General features: G+C 32.9%; 2 protein-coding genes across 10 annotated transcripts; one reads left to right on the top strand and one right to left on the bottom strand.

Annotated features, from left to right (window-relative positions):
- Positions 1-730: 730 nt before the first annotated feature.
- On the top strand, positions 731-17573 carry LOC130826117 (uncharacterized). 9 transcript variants are annotated; one of them, XR_009047019.1, is made up of 5 exons: positions 731-898; positions 4451-4510; positions 5995-6435; positions 13015-13131; positions 15816-17573. XR_009047019.1 is itself a non-coding variant. In XM_057691659.1 (3 exons), the coding sequence occupies exons 2-3, from the start codon at positions 4480-4482 to the stop codon at positions 6375-6377; spliced, it is 414 nt and encodes a 137-aa protein (XP_057547642.1). In that variant the 5' UTR covers positions 733-898; positions 4451-4479; the 3' UTR covers positions 6378-6436. The 9 variants fall into 9 exon arrangements, 2 of the variants coding, with proteins under 2 accessions (XP_057547642.1, XP_057547643.1); XR_009047016.1 differs by lacking the exon at positions 13015-13131 and having other exon boundaries at positions 5995-6430; positions 15816-15981; positions 17007-17560; XR_009047018.1 differs by lacking the exon at positions 13015-13131 and adding an exon at positions 11664-11802 and having other exon boundaries at positions 732-898.
- LOC130826116 (cytokinin dehydrogenase 1-like) lies at positions 6634-9657 on the bottom strand. Its single transcript, XM_057691658.1, has 5 exons — positions 8280-9657; positions 7995-8122; positions 7654-7911; positions 7295-7557; positions 6634-7173 (listed from the first exon to the last, which is right to left on the bottom strand). The coding sequence occupies exons 1-5, from the start codon at positions 8932-8934 to the stop codon at positions 6852-6854; spliced, it is 1626 nt and encodes a 541-aa protein (XP_057547641.1). The 5' UTR covers positions 8935-9657; the 3' UTR covers positions 6634-6851.
- Positions 17574-18190: the final 617 nt, after the last annotated feature.

The following is an 18190-nucleotide window of genomic DNA, read 5'->3' as shown; positions in this document are numbered from 1 at the left end:
ATAATTGAATGGTCCCGTAAATATGCTTATAGTAACAACAATTCAAGTATGCACATACACATGGCCACGAGCAAAAATGTGAGATGCCTTTTAAAAAAAGTTGAGGACAAGGTTAAATTTTTCATAAAAAAATTTTTAAAAAATTAAAGGTGAGATTGTTAAAATAAAACCTTTCAAATGTGGAATTTTTAAAAGTAATTTATCAGGATTTATAATATTATTTAGTTATTTTGTCTAAATAGAAGATCGAGTCTTGTTTTAGTTGAAGCAAATATCGTCTTTTATAGGCAAGGTCTTGAGATCAAATTTCACCTAATATTTTCCTTCCCTCAACCTATCTTATAATTTAAAAAGTATTTTCTCTAAATCCTATGTAATAATATTTGAAATGTTTTAAAAAGTATATCATGTATGCATTACTTATTTTTTCTCTTTTTGCATTACGCATAATTTAATGTTTATAAAGTGTTTAACTGTTCGCTAATAGCATAGACTTTTTTAGTAGCCGAGTGTTTAACAATTTATATCGAATTTATGTTAGATTTTTTGAGTCAGATCAAAACAAATTTTATATCCACATTTTATTTATATTTATATATATAAATTCATTTTCAAAAAAGGATCAAAATCAAATTTAATTATACAAAATCAAATAAATATCGGAACGGATGCCTCTTAAACCCTTCCATGAGTTCATGCGTGGGCTTTCAAATTTGAATACATACAATGCGTGGCCACCTCCCTTATTCTAGACTTGGAGACTGGAGTAGCGAATTAAGTAATATATAAAAGGATGGCGGTAAATCATAAAAAGATTTTTTTTTTTCCCACGAACACAAACCAATCCTTCTCCAGTCTTCACAACCGTGCTCCAGCGAATTCTTCTTCTTACGTTCCGGTACTTTTTTTTCTCTCTTCCTCACTTTCATTTTTTTTGTCATCAATATGTGTCGATTTCTTTTTCTGTTGTTCAAATATATTGCTAGTTTTCAATTTATGATGGTTGATTTTTCAATTTTATTGTAGTTATCGAGTTAGGACTTATTTGGTCATTTTTCTGTTTGTTCATTGTTTTTCAATTTTTGTTGGTTATTTCTTTTTTTCATATAGGTTTTGGTGTTAGAAATGGAGAATTTTAAAGCTTAATAAATAAGCTAATTGGTAGAGTAGTGATTATGGTACTTGATCGGATTTTGTTTATGTTATTGTGCTGAATTTAAGTTGAAGGATGAATTGCTTGAAATTTCACGCAGTGATCATGTTTTCGATTACTTAATGGCAAAGTATCGAGTCTATGTTCCTGATGATGGAATCTTTCTGATTTTAATTGATGTTTTTAAGTTGAGTTTTGCCACGGTTCCTCCCTATACATTTGGTGTGAAATATAATTAGGCTTCGATTAGTGTTTGGTTTTTGACCCATTCTCCTTAGGTTAATCAATCAATTTGAAGAAATACACTCGAATTTTAGTTTTGATTCACACAGGACTAAAGTAAATGAATCATTTAACTGTCAACTATGTGTATTGTGAAGTACGGTGTTTGAAATATAGGGTGTTTGAACTATAGGTAAAACAAATGAAATGAAAGCTATTTGAGGACTCCAACAAGTGAGAAACAAGATGAAAAACACAACAATATCTATAGAAGAATGAACACACAATGTATGAGGTATTTTGGATACCTCCCCTCAACAAATGCTTATTTTACAATTGGATTCAACCAAACAAGAATGAAATAAACCTTCCATTTGAGAACAAACTCTCAAGCTAAATATCTCCCAAATAATGGAGATCAAAAATACTAATGCAAAGAAAAGGAACTCTTTTGGTATTCACCCTAGCCCCCCTCTTTTGTATTAGCTGTTACTCACAATGTTGTCTGTGTATTCTATGAATTCATAAACTCTTTATATAGAAGGCATACAACATACTATAATCACACATTAACTTTGTTAATGTTTGGGTGAGTCAAACTAGAGTCTAAACATGGATAGATGAATCAAGATGATGGAGAGTTTAGTAGGCAAATGCCGAGTCGGCGTTTGTGGGATAGGGTGCTATGACTTGATGATAAAACAAACACACTAGGGTATTAAGTTTCAATCTTTATCCCTAGAATACACCTAAGACCAATGGCAAGGGTGTTCAATGCAAGTAAACAACATTTCAATAATAAGCAATGAGAAACAATAAGAAAGAAAGCAAAATCAAAGACACAAGATTTACGAGGTTTACCCCAATGTGGGCTACGTCCTCGGTGGTGGTTAGCTTGCTTGATTATGTGAAGAAACAATGGAGTTCTCAAGAACTCTTACAAAGAAGTATTACACTTGGAGAAGATAAAGAAGATGGGTTTGAATCAACTTTGAAGTGAGTGTATCAGACTCTTATTTATAGTAGTAGCCGTATACCAATGATTAGGCAAAGGCCCACATTAAAACATTCCCGTAAAACTTATCGCGCAAGAAAACAAAGTGCATTCTGGACCCTCGCTAGACCGGTCGAGCGAAATGGTCTTGGTCGAGCGATTTGTATTCCAGTCGAGCAGCATATCAGAATGTTCATTGATGTGGCTGAGCCAACTGGCTCGGTCGAGCATGCCACAGTGTGGGTCGAGCGGCTCATCAGAAAGTCTATAATGACTCCCACATCATCATACACACACATACACACATCCACACACCACCAACCTCATCATACACGTTGGTGCACTCAAAGTCACACCAAAAACTCCAACACTTGATATTTGGGAATAACTGTTTACAAAGGGGTAATTAGGTAATTACAATATTAAAAGTAACTTGGGGAATAAGTTAGTTTTAAGTGGTAGTTTTCTTATAAATAAGAGGAATTAGAGGCTCATTAGTATCATAAAAATTGTAATACACTTGTGGGATGGGTTTTACTCGTTTTAGGAGATCTCAAGCTTCTCGAATTGCTTGGTCTATCTTTCGTTAATTTTGTAATCTTCCTTTAATCATCAATTTATAGTATATTTCCTTTTTTGTCATTTTACTATTTCCATCTCTATTTTACAGTTTTAGTCAAATTTATCAGTTCATAGCATAGGGACTCAAGACGAGTCGACTTACATTGCTGGATTGAAGTGCGTTTTTCCAGAGACTTACACTGAGTTGACTTCCATGGCGTATGGGAAACCGCCAACTCGACTTTATGTTCTAATCTCTAGGTTTTGTGTCTAGTGTGTAACGCCGATTTGGTGTTTTCTCCCCATTAAAGATAGCCAACTCAGCTTTTTTAGCATGTAGGTTATTTCCCAAATCTTAACGGTTAATTCTTGGGTTTTGTTACCCTAATTTCTCTTCCAAAAGGGTTTACTATATAAACACCCCTTAATTAGGGTTAGGGTTTCATGGGAAACACAAGAGGGAAAGTGAACCATTCTAGAGAGAATTCATTGGTTCATCTTTGTGATCTTGCAGTTTTGTAGTGGAACTTTTGATCTTGTTGCCCGTGGACGTAGCTATCCCATTGATAGTGAACCACGTAAATTCTTGGTGTGCTTTTTTCTTATTGTTTGCATTGAATCTTTATTATTTTCTTCGTGTTTTCGATTATTGCTTTCGCTGTCTTACAACAAGCTCAAGTACAATAAATCAAAGAAATAATGCACCCTTCATTGCACCCAAAACGTAAGAGAAGTAACAGTTGGACATCCAAGGCAAGCTGCTCGAACGAGCCATTAACTTGCTCGAACAAGCGCCTTGGTAAGAAATTTCACTAATTGTTGCTGTCTGGCTTGCTTGAATAAGCCTTTATTCTATTCGAACGAGCACTCAGCTTGTGCATTCTCTAATAGCTGCATCCATGTTTCCTCTATCGAGCAACCTTCTTCCCGTGCCTTGCCTCGTTCAAGACATGGTCTTGCATCCTTAGTGAAGTTCCTACATGCCTTGTTCAAAGCCGCTCTTACCTTGTCCAATAGATATCATATACTCCACATTGTTCACCTCATTTATCGACCCAAACCTCAACACACTACAATTTGATAGATCCATATCTTCCACCAAAGTACAAGATAAAGCATGCTCGATTATGTGTTCAAAATCATCTTCATTATTAGGAGTTTTGGTACTTGCTTCAACAACAAAAAATACCTTTTTGTGTCTAGAGGTTGAGTATAAATTTCATATGTGATCCCTTCACATTATGTTGATTCTAGGAGTCATGTCAGTGGCATTGAGAGAATGTCAAGTTGTTCTTAGGGTACAATTCGAATCATTATCTTACTTATTTGTGTGAGAGAATTTGTTAACATATTCGTGTATTCTTTGACTGGAATTTTGAATTCCATGTTTCCAAGTTTTTGACGTATGTTTCCTCAGTCTTAGAGGTAGAAGCTCAATTATGGTACATCTCATAGACATTGGATGATTTTTAAACTCGCTTCTTTGGTGAATTAATCTGTTCATGTGTATTGTTTTACAGCTGCTGACGCTACTACCGGTATAAATTCAATGGAAAATAAAGGAGCTGCAATGACATCTGGTATTGGCTTCTGCCTTTTTGAATGTGTTAATGGTTTGAACTTCAGATTCGTCTAAAATTATAAACTTGTTACTTATTTCTGAATTCAGGCATGGTCAGGAATGCTATAGATGCTGTATTGATGTATAGACCCAAGTCAGGCCTCTCCCTCAGCATATCTAACCTGTTGGTTCAAATAATGATGTGTTTAGAAGATAATGGCTAGTTTGTAATTCATTTTAAACTCATTTAAGTATTGTCAGTTGTCGAATCTAGATTCAGGATATAAGATTGTCTCTCTTCTGGACTTCACTTTTGCTGCTATACAAACAAGAAACCTTTTAGCAATAAATATCGAGTAGAAAACTTTTTTATTGACTCACAACATTTTTAACCTATTTGTAGTTTTCCTAATATCTAATATTTCTACTTTCAAGCCATCTAGCAGCTATTTTTGGTTGCTAGTTTTCTAATTTTGCTAATAGACAGTTTGTAGAATTGAACTTGGTAAAATTAACTGGATTGTGTGTGCAACTTTTTTGATCTTCTCCTTTGTTTGCAACCTTTTCTGATCTTTTCCCTTGGCTCAGAGTTATTCTACACCCAAAAGTTGTCGGTCTATTAGTAAATCAATACCAGTACAATATCTAGAGTTGATCTTCTATGAGATTTAGGTGTCTTCCATTTGTTGTCTTGGATATCTATTACTGTTCATGACTTCCCTTTCTGAGGAGTCCACATAGTCATATTTAAATCTTTTTGATTTCCTGTACGGACAGTATGTTTTGACTTCATTTAATGAGAAATCATAGTAGTGGTATTTTTTAGATCTTCTGGTTTTGGTTCTGTTTTTTTCTTTTTGGGGGGGGGGGGGGGGGGGAGGGTTAAGCTTGTACGATGTGATCAGTATAGCGGACTAGTGGTAGTTAGGATGTGGAGGCAGCAGCGTTGGTGCCTTTTTTTTTTGATAGTTTTTCTACTTTACTGCACACTGCTTAACAGGGTTTGTGAAATTGCTTAACTTTTTAAAATTAGTTTTCATTTGCTTGGTGATTGTTGATTTGTTGCATGTCTATCATAATGGATCTGTTAAGATATGACCTTCTATATTGAAAGAGGAGCTTGATCTGAAATTGTATGCATTGAGCATGGAGCATGGAGCCTGACAATTTTATTTACATAACATCAACAATGTAAAGCCTAAATCCTAAGATGTGGCCTTTTATGATCTTAAGATAAGATGTGACTTGGTTTATTTAACTGGTTGTCACAAACTTACCGCTCACCATCCTTTATTCAACATGAAAAATATAGGAAAGATATTCGTGTGATTTGCTTTTGCTTCATGTGTGGTTACTCACTTACTCTAGCATTATAATGTTCTAAAGAAATAAATTTTCTTTCAGTGATTGGTTGCGATCAATTTTATTTTGCTTTTCTTATATTTCTTTTCTCGTTCTTGCATTTTCATTTTGATTATGTTTAAGGAGCTTTATAAATCTCAGAAATTGGTCAGAACAAAGGAGGAGCTGAATCTGAGAAGGCTCAACAGGATGTCGTTCGTATTCAGGACTCATTCTCTGTCGTACATACTGTTCAATTCTCCGTCACAGATCCCCAATCTGTAAGCAAGGTTGTACGACAGGATGCACCTAGACATTCTCATGATCCATCAACAGAGGTTAATATGGAGGCTACTATAAATACTGAGGATTTGATAAGAGCTGGAGGTTTCGGTGCTAGAGATGATATAAGTAGTCTTCTGCCTATTGCAAGTGACTCCACTGATTTTGAAGCTTCGTTGCTTGATGCGCGTGACTATGAAGAGCCCCAGGGTGAACAATGTCGACCAGGCCTTGGCTGGAAGGAAGATAGAGTGTCAGAATGAAATATATTGTTTCAGAGAATATCTTTCAGATTTTCATCATGAACTTATAACATGTAAGGTATGTTTGTTTAAAACCCAGTGTGTCTGTTTCGTATGGTATATGCTTTATTTCACGTTACTTTGACTATTAAAAGCAATCTTTATGCGTGTCTTTTTGTGTGGGTCATTTCAGAATCCCTTGCAGTAAACTCCACCAACTTTTGAAAAATTCTTGTTTTCTGTGTTGTAAAGTTATCTTTCTAACTTAGATTCTTAATAGCTTATAAAACTGAATTTCCCTCACTTAACTTCAAACTTACAAAAAAATATGGGTTTCTTGGTCTAAATTGTTATGAAAGTGTATATAGGAAAAACAATAATGTACATCAATTACTTTGTGAACCTGGAGATACTAGCCCTAAGGTGCTAAACCTTGTGAGACTATGTAGATAGATTATTTACTGACTGGCTTTCCCTTATTGCTGTTGGCCAATATCATGAAATGGATCTTCCTTTCTGGAAAATTTTTTGCCCCGGTGTCAGGATTGATAGAGGGTCATAGTTTAGTTTTCTTCGTGCGAAATCAACCCATCGATCTCCAAAATGAACTCGCCATCTCTCCAGAGTGTTGTAATGTGGAAGATATTGCTTTACTCCAAGCTTAAACATCTCACAGAATTCTAGTATACGTTTATTTTTTGATAAAATGTTTTCTAGTTCGTCTGATCCAGTTGAAGATGGTATTGCAGATGATAGAAATGCAACAAGGTAGAAAACATCTTCTGCTGGGGTCACCAAAGATGTCCTGCCATTCCATCTGTCAAGCATAATACAGTTTCTGTGTTAGTTTTCACACCAAAAAAATGAATAAAAAGTAAAGCATGAACCACTTTAGTTTTTCTGCAAGGGCAAAACAGTAGTATCAGATGTATGGTTACCTAGACTGGTTGACAGGATAAATGAGGATTGGACCATTGCTGGTATCTGTGAGGATTCGACCAAATACCTCTGCTGCAAAACTGTATATCTTACTCTTAGGAACCATAAGATTTAACCAGGGATGAGGAACATCCCACAGTCCTTTTTCTCTGAGCTTTATTTCTGATAGGTGAACTCTATTTAGGAAATCAACATATGATGCTTCTGTCTGGAAAACTGTGTGGGGGATGAAGTTCAGTTTGGACAATAATAATTCTGTTTCCTGCATTTGTAATGGAAGACGTTTAGGTTCAAAAAATTATTTCCATTTCCATACAAATATTATCATAAGAAATTAGTAGCAGCTAAAGATTCTAACCCGGTTTATGGTGTTCACATCCTCGGGATTGAAGTACTTTGCCATTTCGAGGCAGTAGAGAGTTTTTCCTTCTGAGCTGAATTGACTAGCCTGAAGAGGATATTTGGGACTGAAGGTAGATCTCCAGTTATTAACAAGACCTGTCCTGTTTTTTATGACAAATCCTTCAACATAATCAAATGAATTATCTGATATTAGCTTTTCTTGATCCTTGGTGAACAATGTGAAATTCGAGTAAAGCACTCTAATCCATTTCACCTGTAAGATTGTCAAAAAGGTATTTTTGATTACAGCTATGTTATGTTTGAATAGATATAGCCTATAAATTATGAGATACTTGCCATTTTTGGGGCTGGTTCTAGAGATAGCCTTGCCCTAGTGATGATGCCAAACTGTCCTAGTCCCCCAAGAACACCGTAAAAGAGGTCAGCGTTCTGTTTTTCTGAGCAGCTCACTACGTCTCCCTTTCCTGCACTCATAAAAAGAAAAAATAATTTTCCGAAAAGGGCGTGGAATGTTTTTATTGGGCTATACTTGAACCTTCTATTGGAAAAATAGCCACCTGTTATTCTATTATTTACTTTTTTTTAGTGAAGTTACGTATAGCAATCGTGTTGAGAACTTACCAGTGATAACTTCCAGCTGGTGGACGTTGTTTATTTGAGGTCCATGTCTGAACGCTTGGCCACTAATCCCGGCATTTGACAGGGTTCCACCTACGGTTAAATAAAGGTAGTCCGTCCACGTTTTAGGTGCTAATCCGTATCTTAGGGTCTCATGCAGAATGTTTATCCACAATTCACCCCCGGAAACATCGACATAGGGTAGCTCCCCAGTTTGAACATGCATTTTTGGTTCGTGTAGAGATTGCATGTTGATGACTATGCCACCATGACTTTGTGATTGGCCTTGAAGTGAGTGGCCATTGCCTCTTGCAGAAACCGTGAGGTGTGGGTTATGGCCCATGTTGAAGACATGTTTGATTGTCGTAGAAATGTCAGAGACTGTTTTAGGTGACAATACAGCCATTGGAAGGAAATGGTATCTATTGCCGAAGTCATTTGCTACGCGAATGGTATTATCGAAATCAAAGTGACCATTTAGATTCAATTTTTTAAGTGATGATATTAGGTCAAGTGAGCTTAAGTTTGTGAAATCTGGAGTGGCATGAGGATGGTAAGAACAAAGGTTGGTGTTATGGCCAGCTAAGCTCAGCAAGAGAACCAAGACAACTTTTGAAAGTAGCTCTGCACTTTGTTTAAAAAGCTTACATGACACCATTATTGGTAACTGGGGATATTCAAATTTATTCTTATGTCTACGAGCTTAGAAGTTTTATGTGAGTGAAAGGAAGAAAGGGAGGGAGCTGAAAGCTGGTGAATTCTTGGTTTTCTTTGTGAAGCAAAGGTAAAGAAGAGGGTGTGGAAGATATGCAGTGTGGGAGGGATTTAAAGGCAGTTTCTTGTGCTCGAGTCAAATGCGGTCACCTATGTTGTTTAGTGGTGGAAACTTCATTAAGACATTGACTTTTGCTTGCTGTTATGGTATTACAAATTATTTGTAGGCCATAATCCTGAACTAGGTGTGGCCGCTGGGTATGCTAAGTTTTTTAATTTCATGATAAAGCTAATTCTCTATGGGTAAGAGGAAGAGGAAAATTAATTTTTTGTACATTTTGAGAATCAAAATTTATCATAAGAAGGGTGGAAAGGAAAAGTTTTCGACTACAAGGTCAACCCATAATTCTCATATTTTAGAAATCTTTTTATATACATATATACGTCTTTCTAATTTTGATAGGGCCAATGATTTATAGTTCTTTCATGGATTATAGTTACAAAATGACTTAATAAATTATGTCACTTCTTATTTATATGAAGTTGCACACGATGTTTGTTATCAAGGGTCAATTGGAAATAATCTCTTTATTAGTGTTATCATCAACAAAAATAAGGTTGTGTACATTTAACCCTTTTAAACCTCACCCTAGGTGGGAACCACTTACTAACATTTCGATAATGATATATATATATATATATATATATATATATATATATATATATATATATATATATATATATATATATATATATATATATATATATATATATATATATATATAGGTCAAGTTTCAGTGAGAACCAAGCTTATATGAGAACCGTGAGAACCAATTTCTCCGATAAAAATGTGTTACTTTTTCACAGAAAAGGTGTTACTTTTGCACAAAAAAAATGTTACTTTTGTTTTTAAAAAAATCTTAACCTTTTAGCAAAAAAGTGTTACTTTCACAAAAAAATATAAATACAAAGTAACACGTTTTTTTTTCGAAAAGTAACACCTTTTTATGTATAAAGTAACACCTTTTTGTGAGTTGTGTTTAAATTTTTTTCAAAAAGTAACGTTTTTTATCGAAAAGTATCATCTTTTTTTAAGAAAAATAAATGCTTTTTTGCCTAAAAGTAACACCTCTTTAGTAAAAAGTAACACTTTTTTGTCAGGCAGATTGGTTCTCATATAAGGATGGTTCTCACTGGAACTTCTTCATATATATATATATATATATATATATATATATATATATTATAAATAAGTATTTCCTTTTATTCAGTTTTTTGTTTTATATTTTTTTTTGGGTTTGAGAGCTTCCTGTTTATCATATTTGAGTTTAGCAAGTAGAACTCGTGTCCTGATTTCCAAAATGTTAACTGGTGTGGTTTAAAGAAATACCTTTTATAATGTTTGTTATTTTTTTGCATTTCATGTGTGAGGTAATCGTGTTGGACTTTTGGCACAATGGTGGGAGCTTGGCACTTATTTTTAAACCAAAAACAATTCTATTTACATACGTTAATTAGGTGTGATAGTTGCACAGTGAACAAGCATTTAAACTTACCACTAATTAATTAGCAAGATTTGCAGTTTTGGCTTTGCTTATGAATATTAATGGTTAGATTTAGCACAAGCAACCAAAAGCTGTTAACCCAACTTTGATCTTTCACTTATCACGGGGGAAGAAATATAGATTAGTTGATAATAGTTGATAACTGTAGTGTGAACTAATGAGAGCTGCCCCACACCAAATATGAGAAAAAAAAGGAAAAAAAAAAACTTTTATTGAATTCTTTCTTTATTTATTTCAAGTGGAATTCCCCACCTACTTTAGCTATCAAGTCTTTGTTTGGTCTTTGCCCAGTCATCATTTTTTTTTTCTCTATTTTTATCTTATCAGTGGGATTGTAAGGGGTGCAATTTTCTGTTAAAATAGGTTATCTATTTAAGTTACCTTGTCTGAACGAAATATCTTTGCATAAAATTTGGTGTATGGACCATGGAGACCGGAGTTACTAGCGTAAATATTTTTGTTTATTTGAATTTGCATCATTAATTTTAAAAGATTTCACAATTTTCTAGTCAATGACGCAACTCAAGAGGATGGATGTAGTCATGTAGTGTGACTTTGATGGACTCTTACATCAAAGGAATTTGGGTTGGTAGGTAGGAACAAAAAGATGTTATTCCATCTATCCCATAAAATTTACTACAATTTACTTTTTAATTCGTACTCTTTTTTGTCTTTGATTATGACCTGATTGTGACCCGTACTCTTTTTTTAATTTTCAATTCATTTATTTATTTTGTTTTTTATTTTGTTTTTTTATTTTATCCGCACATTTATCCCAACTCTCAAGTTCCAACTAAGTATTTTCCTCCTCAACCCTAAGAAAACACTCGATTTCTAAATGTAGTAATTCTTTCTCTGGATAGAGGGAGTAGTATAATTTAAGAAAGTGAATAAGAACAGTAGAATGTCATTCTAATAGTTTACCTAACTTTAGCCTTGCCCTTTTAGGGTAATGCAAATCCTACATGAGAGTCCTGTTTGTTGCCCCTCCCCCAATTCCATATAAGGGAAAAAAATGCCTGCATTATCGGAGTCCAAAAGTGGAAAAATATGTCTCATTGCAACTTGCAGTAGCACACTGTTTTGTGAAACTGATGCTGTTTTACAGACTGTAAGTTTGATCGGAGAGCGATTGACGGAGTTGGCCCCTACTGAAGGAGCTCCGTGAAGGCTGGTCAGAGTTGGATTTGTGGGGCCTTCTATTGACCAGAATCTGATTCTCCTTCTAGTTGGCCACGTTTTTAATGGTATTAGCAATTCTTTTCACCTTATTTAGCTTTATCAAATAATAAATACTTTTACTATTCATCTTTTCTTTAAATTTGCAAATTGTGGTGGAAAGTTCTCACAAAGAAAACCCAAAATGTAGCATATTCTACGAGACATATGAGTATTTCTATTGTGCTATTTATTTTATTAAGTAAATCATTAATGTCTAAGGACCAAATTAAAATTCATTAGGACATATTCCTCCCTCCCACGCCCGTTGACCTTTACAACGCACTCGATGCGATGCTATATTGACTTGTTTTTACACTATGTTGAGCAACAACTCATGAGAGCTTTTTAAGATTTGATGAGGCAAATTCTTAAAAGACAAAAGGAGTAATATAATAACGAATGCCTTAAGTTGGGGTTTCCTTGTTTTTTAGGAAATGATATTTAATTATGGTGTTTATACTGGAGGATTTTTATGATGGAAGTGCTGAGATTAAGACCTTAGTTCATGTTTAGTTGGATAGTACGCATTGAATTTAATGTAATAGTATCATAAACTTGGAGAATATAGGCAGTGTATCTTGTCTATGTAAAGTGGCTAGCCGGTATCCTAATTCATTCAGTAATTGTCATCTTACAAGGATTTGGTATTGAATAAGGTCTTATACTCTCTTGATAGTTGAATGTTGACTGTACTTAAGGGCAAAGTTGGTGGCTTTATGTCAAAACGAGCTTATTCTGCTAGAATATTTATTTGGTTAACAATTAGCCAACCAACTAGACATTAAGTACTATTCAAATATAAATAAAAATCTTCAAATTGACTTAATTACCTTTTATTCCTCTCCCAAGCCAACCCCTAGCCTCAACATCTAAACTTTTCCGTTTACGATAGGGGATTTCGAGGTAAGGACAAAAAATCCCCTACCGAGGGAGAGGGAATTGATTCTTCATGTAGTTGGTGAAGATCCCTATTACAAGGGTGAAAGAAAAAATTTTCATCTATATGTTATGTTGATTCTAAGTACTTACGGGGTTAGATATTCTTTTTTCCTGTGAAATATAAATAAAGCTCCTCAAAATAATCATATTACCTTTCTTTCTCTCTTTAATTTTTCACTTTACAAGAGTTTTATTTTGGTTATTTTAATGTGTTAGTGGACTAATTGTCACATAAGAGTCTAGAGATTTATTATGCCCTTCAATTTTCTTATTTAATTTGGCTTCATTGTCACGTGAAGTTCACAAGGTTGTGCATTATAAGAAGAGCTTGGACCACTTCCACTATGAAGTACAATCAGCATCTATGATTTTAAAGCACCAGTTTATTGAGGAAAACAAGCATCCTTTATATTAAGGTCAATATTATCATTAAATGTGTTTTTTCTGATTTTTCTCTGTCAATTCCTTCTTTGAAATGCATGCTTTGATCGATCTTTTTTGTCCTTAAATCTTTTAGTCGGGGCCCGTTCTCTGTGCTGTTTGTTAATTAGCCTAGTACTTCTATAAAATTTAGTGACATGAGCATCTTGTTGAGTTGGTATTCTTGGTAAATCTCTTTTTACTAGAAGCCAGAATTTTGGAACATTTCCCCCCTCCTCCATTATGCCAAAGTGAACATTTAAGTGTTGTTCCGATTTGAGATCTCATATCCGACCTATGTGAAGTATTCGAGTGTTCTATCTATGTTTGACTGTCAAAATAATTTACTAAAACAGTGTGCACCAACCTTAATAAATTATTAGGCTAGTAGAGTGGAGATATAAAGTGTGGGTTGGTGAAGACAAGATTATGGAGTATAGGTCATCCCAAAAGTTATTTCGGGTTATCTAATAAATTGTTATTTTTGGGTAAACATTCTCTAACGTTAATTGGATTACTATCTAACTATGAGTTATCTTATCATGATCAGTATTGTTTTGTATCTTTTGCTCCTCAGCCACATTTTTGAGCAGTCATTTTGAGTGAGTTGAAACATAATTATGTTATAAAATGCACGTTAGGTTTTTGTCTTGGCCTACCCATGTGTGTTCTTTGTTTGCTAAGATCTTATGACATTGAGTATGTTTACATTTAGCCGAAATAATTGTAAACACATTGTTGGTGATTTTATGTGAATGCCATCATTTCAGTTTTGATATAGATTAAATTTATGATCAGTTGACCTCGGCTCCTCGCTTTCCTTCGGCATATCACTTCTGTGTTTTAAGGTTCTAAACTTAAATGTTTCGAGGTAAACATTTGTTTTGCTCTTGTTTCCGGACTTGGCCTGTTCATGGAATAACAATGAGTCTCTTCTAACTGCTTTATAACGAATTTTAGGATATTTAAATTCATGAAGTATCATCCTGGGACCATCATTATTAGTCATTCAAACATTTTAGCTATTATAATCTTTTAAAAATATGTATAAGGTTTTAAATATATATAATGTTATAGAAAACTTTAGTAGTATAAATGAGTATTTTAAGTTAATAATTCATATTTTTATGTTCGCCTGTGAGGTATTGTGTCGGTGCCGTGTTTGTGACATTATGACCGTTATCGCATTATTGTACTTTTTTATGAGGTTTGGACCAATTATTTTTTCACACCTTCTTAGATTGTAAGCGGTTCTAGTGACTGCATATTGTGTAATGTCACAGTGAAATGTGCTGTTGGGTGATGTAGAGATTATGTGTTACTCGATTAACTTGCATTTTGTGTGATTAAATATTTTACCTGTTTGCTATTGAGCTTGTTAGCTAATCCTTAATTTGCCGAGTACAAAAGAATGGAAAAGTTTCATTATTGGTTGAAAATGAATCTATTAGTTGGCATACATTTTGGTCATGGATGGTTTAACCCAGAACACCATTTTGAGTTGACTCTAATTCTATTGTCATAGAACAAATGAGATAACTCACCTAAAAGACTAAATTAGTATGTGAGATAGTCTATTTACTTGATAAACTCTACATTAATTGCCTATACAATCTATGAGGGACAAAGTGGCATAGAGTTACAAAGGTTACTTGGAAAGAATGTATTTTCTATCATGAATTACAACCGATTTGAGTAAAGGAGTTGTTCGACAAGTGAATTTTGGTTGCTTTGGCAAGGTCAATTGTTCTCCTATTACGTACATTAATAAATAAGAGTTGTTTTTTGAGAGATCTTTGCTTGGCAAGACGACCTTAAAATAAGGAGTGTATATGGTAATAATTATATTAATTGATCTATTTAATCTATGTATGAAAAATGTCTCAAGAGTGAGATTTTTTCACTGTGAATCAGTAGTCATAGTTGGATGAATGCTATTTGTGTTTGGTGGGCCTTTCAAGTTGGATCCAATTAAAAAAAAGTTCTTTTTCCTAAGTAATATATATTTCCACTGCCCTTGAAAGTATGAAACATTTATTTTTCATAGCAAGTCTTTTTTTGAAAAATTATTATTAGATGTTGCAAGTGTGCTTAACTTGTTCAATTAGACATAGATGGATGAGTCGGTTGCAAAGAGTGAAAGAGTTTGCATTTGTAGCAAACTTAGGCAGAGCAATAAGTAGATAATAGAGAAAGTAAAGGTCTATTCATCATAAACATGTCATAGTTTGTTGCTTAAAGTTGTTTAACATTTCCTTTTATTTGTCTTGTTGAGGTAGTTTTTTCTACTTTTTCTCATTGAATATCTTTGTCTTTAGATTCTTATTGTTTGTGCAATTGTGAATAATTTATTGTAATGTAAAAATATTATAAATTTTCGTAACTTAATGTATATCTTTCATAAAAATTATGATTAGAGTTTAAAAGATGATAGATCATACTCTTTTCAAAGATACTTTAATGTGATATGAAGATTATATATTTTTTTTTACTTTAAAGATATCATATGATAAATCTGAAAATGTTTACTTTCCTTAGTTGATAAGACATTTTACCTACCAAATTCTCATAGGCAAAAGCAAACACTAAAACTTTTACATGTTTAATAAGATAATTAGCACTAAATTAATAAGGTTAATATGTCTATGGCATGATTATGGTTAATTTGATTTTGAAGCAGGAAAAAGGATGGTACTTTTAATGTTGACATATAATAGGTTATGGAAATTGATAAGAGTAATGATGAGGATTGGATCTAGTGCTCATGCAACAATGGAGGACAAAATGAACTTTCAGCCAAAAGGCTATCTATCCTATTCTGCCTTTTGAGTCCTAGATTCCAAACTGTATGCTTTCTTTTCTAATTTAATTAATTAATCTTTCCTGTTCCATTGTTCTTTTCATTTTAAATTATTTTTATTTTGAAAATAAATCTATTACTTTATTTTAATTTCATTTATAGTCCCATTTTTTTAATATCATTTAAATAATTCAATTTTCCTTTTTATTTATTACTACTTATTTTCTCTTTGATGTACTTAAGAGTATAAATGAAAAGCCACATTACAGCTGTTGCCTCTAACAATTAGAGAAACCATGGTAATTCTAATACCCCATTTGCTTTCTATAATAATACGTATACCCCTATGCCCATCTGGTATCGCATTATTTGTTAAAAAAAAATTCTTATATTTTTTAGTTAAATAATAATATTTCAAAGGGATAATAAAGGAATAAATAGTCAAATTACAACACATTTCAAATGTGAGTGTTTAGCTCAGATTTGCTCCTAATCAAACACCATCCTTTGTCAACATGCAACTCAAATTTCAATCTTTAAACTTTGTCGCATCAAATTTTTAGTATATTTTATCTATTTTTGTTTATTATTTAGGCTTATACAAGACTCTTCTTAATTTTAAAGTATCGTTAGACTCATTTTACACTCAATTTTATTTGTCAAAAGTCTTATTAATAATTTAGAAACTTGTTTAATTTTAAATGTCTCGTAATGCATTTTATTTAATAAGAGGGCATCTACATGCAAGTATGCAACACTTGTTATTTATTTATGAAGAGTATTGTGACCAAGACTAAATATAAGACTTAATACCATAATATTCAAATGGATGAAATCCATTAAAAATACTACATATACTTTAGTCTGAGGTTGGAAAACAGTAATAAATAATTATGAGCTCATTCTCATGTGAGAATGACTTTAACAAAGAATAGTAATAATTTATACAAAAGCCATGGTTAAGATTTGTACCTCTTTTAAAGTCTTTGTCTTTATTTTTTATTATCATTATGTTTAATGTTGATTGTTAATTACAAAGTTTGTTTAATATTTTTTTTATTAATGCAAAAGATAAGATTACCTTCTTAGGATGCATGGATGGATTCTACAATCATTCTGTTTTGTTAAGGGAATGGAGATGTACCAAGGAACACAGACAAGAATCTATTTGGACTACTCATTTTAAAGATGTTTATGTAAGTAATTATTATACAAGTAATTTATTAACCCTAAGCGTCATTGCTGAGGTTTTGGGTTGAGTATAATATTCATCTACTTATTTCTAATCGTTGTCTAAAAATAAAATTAATTCAAAATGAATAAAACAACTAAAAAAATAGTAATAATTGATTCATGTTTGTAGGGGAGATTATTAACCGAATTGATATATATTATATATTAGATGGAAGGAGGAACTTCCGTCTTCGTCTTGAGCATTCCTAATTGGAAGGAAGAGTAAACCGTGTTAATATTTAATTTTTATTGTTAGGTTTGATTTAGGATTGCTAATGGGAAATTACAATGAAATTTTTTTTTTATTATTTACAAATTGTTATTGTAAATATAAATGTAAAGAAGAGGAGAAAAACAAAGCTAACAAACACACAAACCCAAATAATGCAAAACACAAAACAACGTAAGTGTTTGAAGAGTAATTTAAGGGAATTTTTGAAATGGATAAGTAAAATTTTATATATATATATATATATATATATATATATATATATATATATATATATATATATATATATATATATATATACATTAAGCTATATTTTAACTTATTTTCAAATGTAAGCGCTTCCAGTCTAGAGTTCAGGTTCGGTACTATTCGCAGTTAGTAACTGCAAACAGAGGCAAACTTGTCAAAAAAAATCAATCAAGCTGTTAACTGCGAACATGATATTTGGTCAAAAAAAGCCAACAACTTTGTTCGCAGTTAGTAAGTGCAAACAGCTCTTTTAGCTTTTTTTTTAAATCAAACCCTTAGTTCACAGGTAGTAAGTGCGAACAAAATTCATATGCATTCTCCATACTTTAAACCTTTATTCATAATCTCAAAGACTCAAGAGGTGAAAGGAGACTCACATAAGAATCTCCAAAGCTTTTACACATGTAAATGCAAAAATAAAAAAAATTGTAAGTTTTTGACACTCTTTGTTTGAGCGAGCGCATCCCATGCTCATTTAAGCAAATTGCGATGTGAGCTTTTCATATCTAGTTACTCGCACGCTATGTTGAACTTTAATCTATGT

The sequence above is a fragment of the Amaranthus tricolor genome, chromosome 10 (genome assembly GCF_026212465.1).
Source record: "Amaranthus tricolor cultivar Red isolate AtriRed21 chromosome 10, ASM2621246v1, whole genome shotgun sequence".
Classification (NCBI taxonomy): Eukaryota; Viridiplantae; Streptophyta; class Magnoliopsida; order Caryophyllales; family Amaranthaceae; genus Amaranthus; species Amaranthus tricolor.
This window is presented reverse-complemented; position numbering and strand designations above follow the sequence as displayed.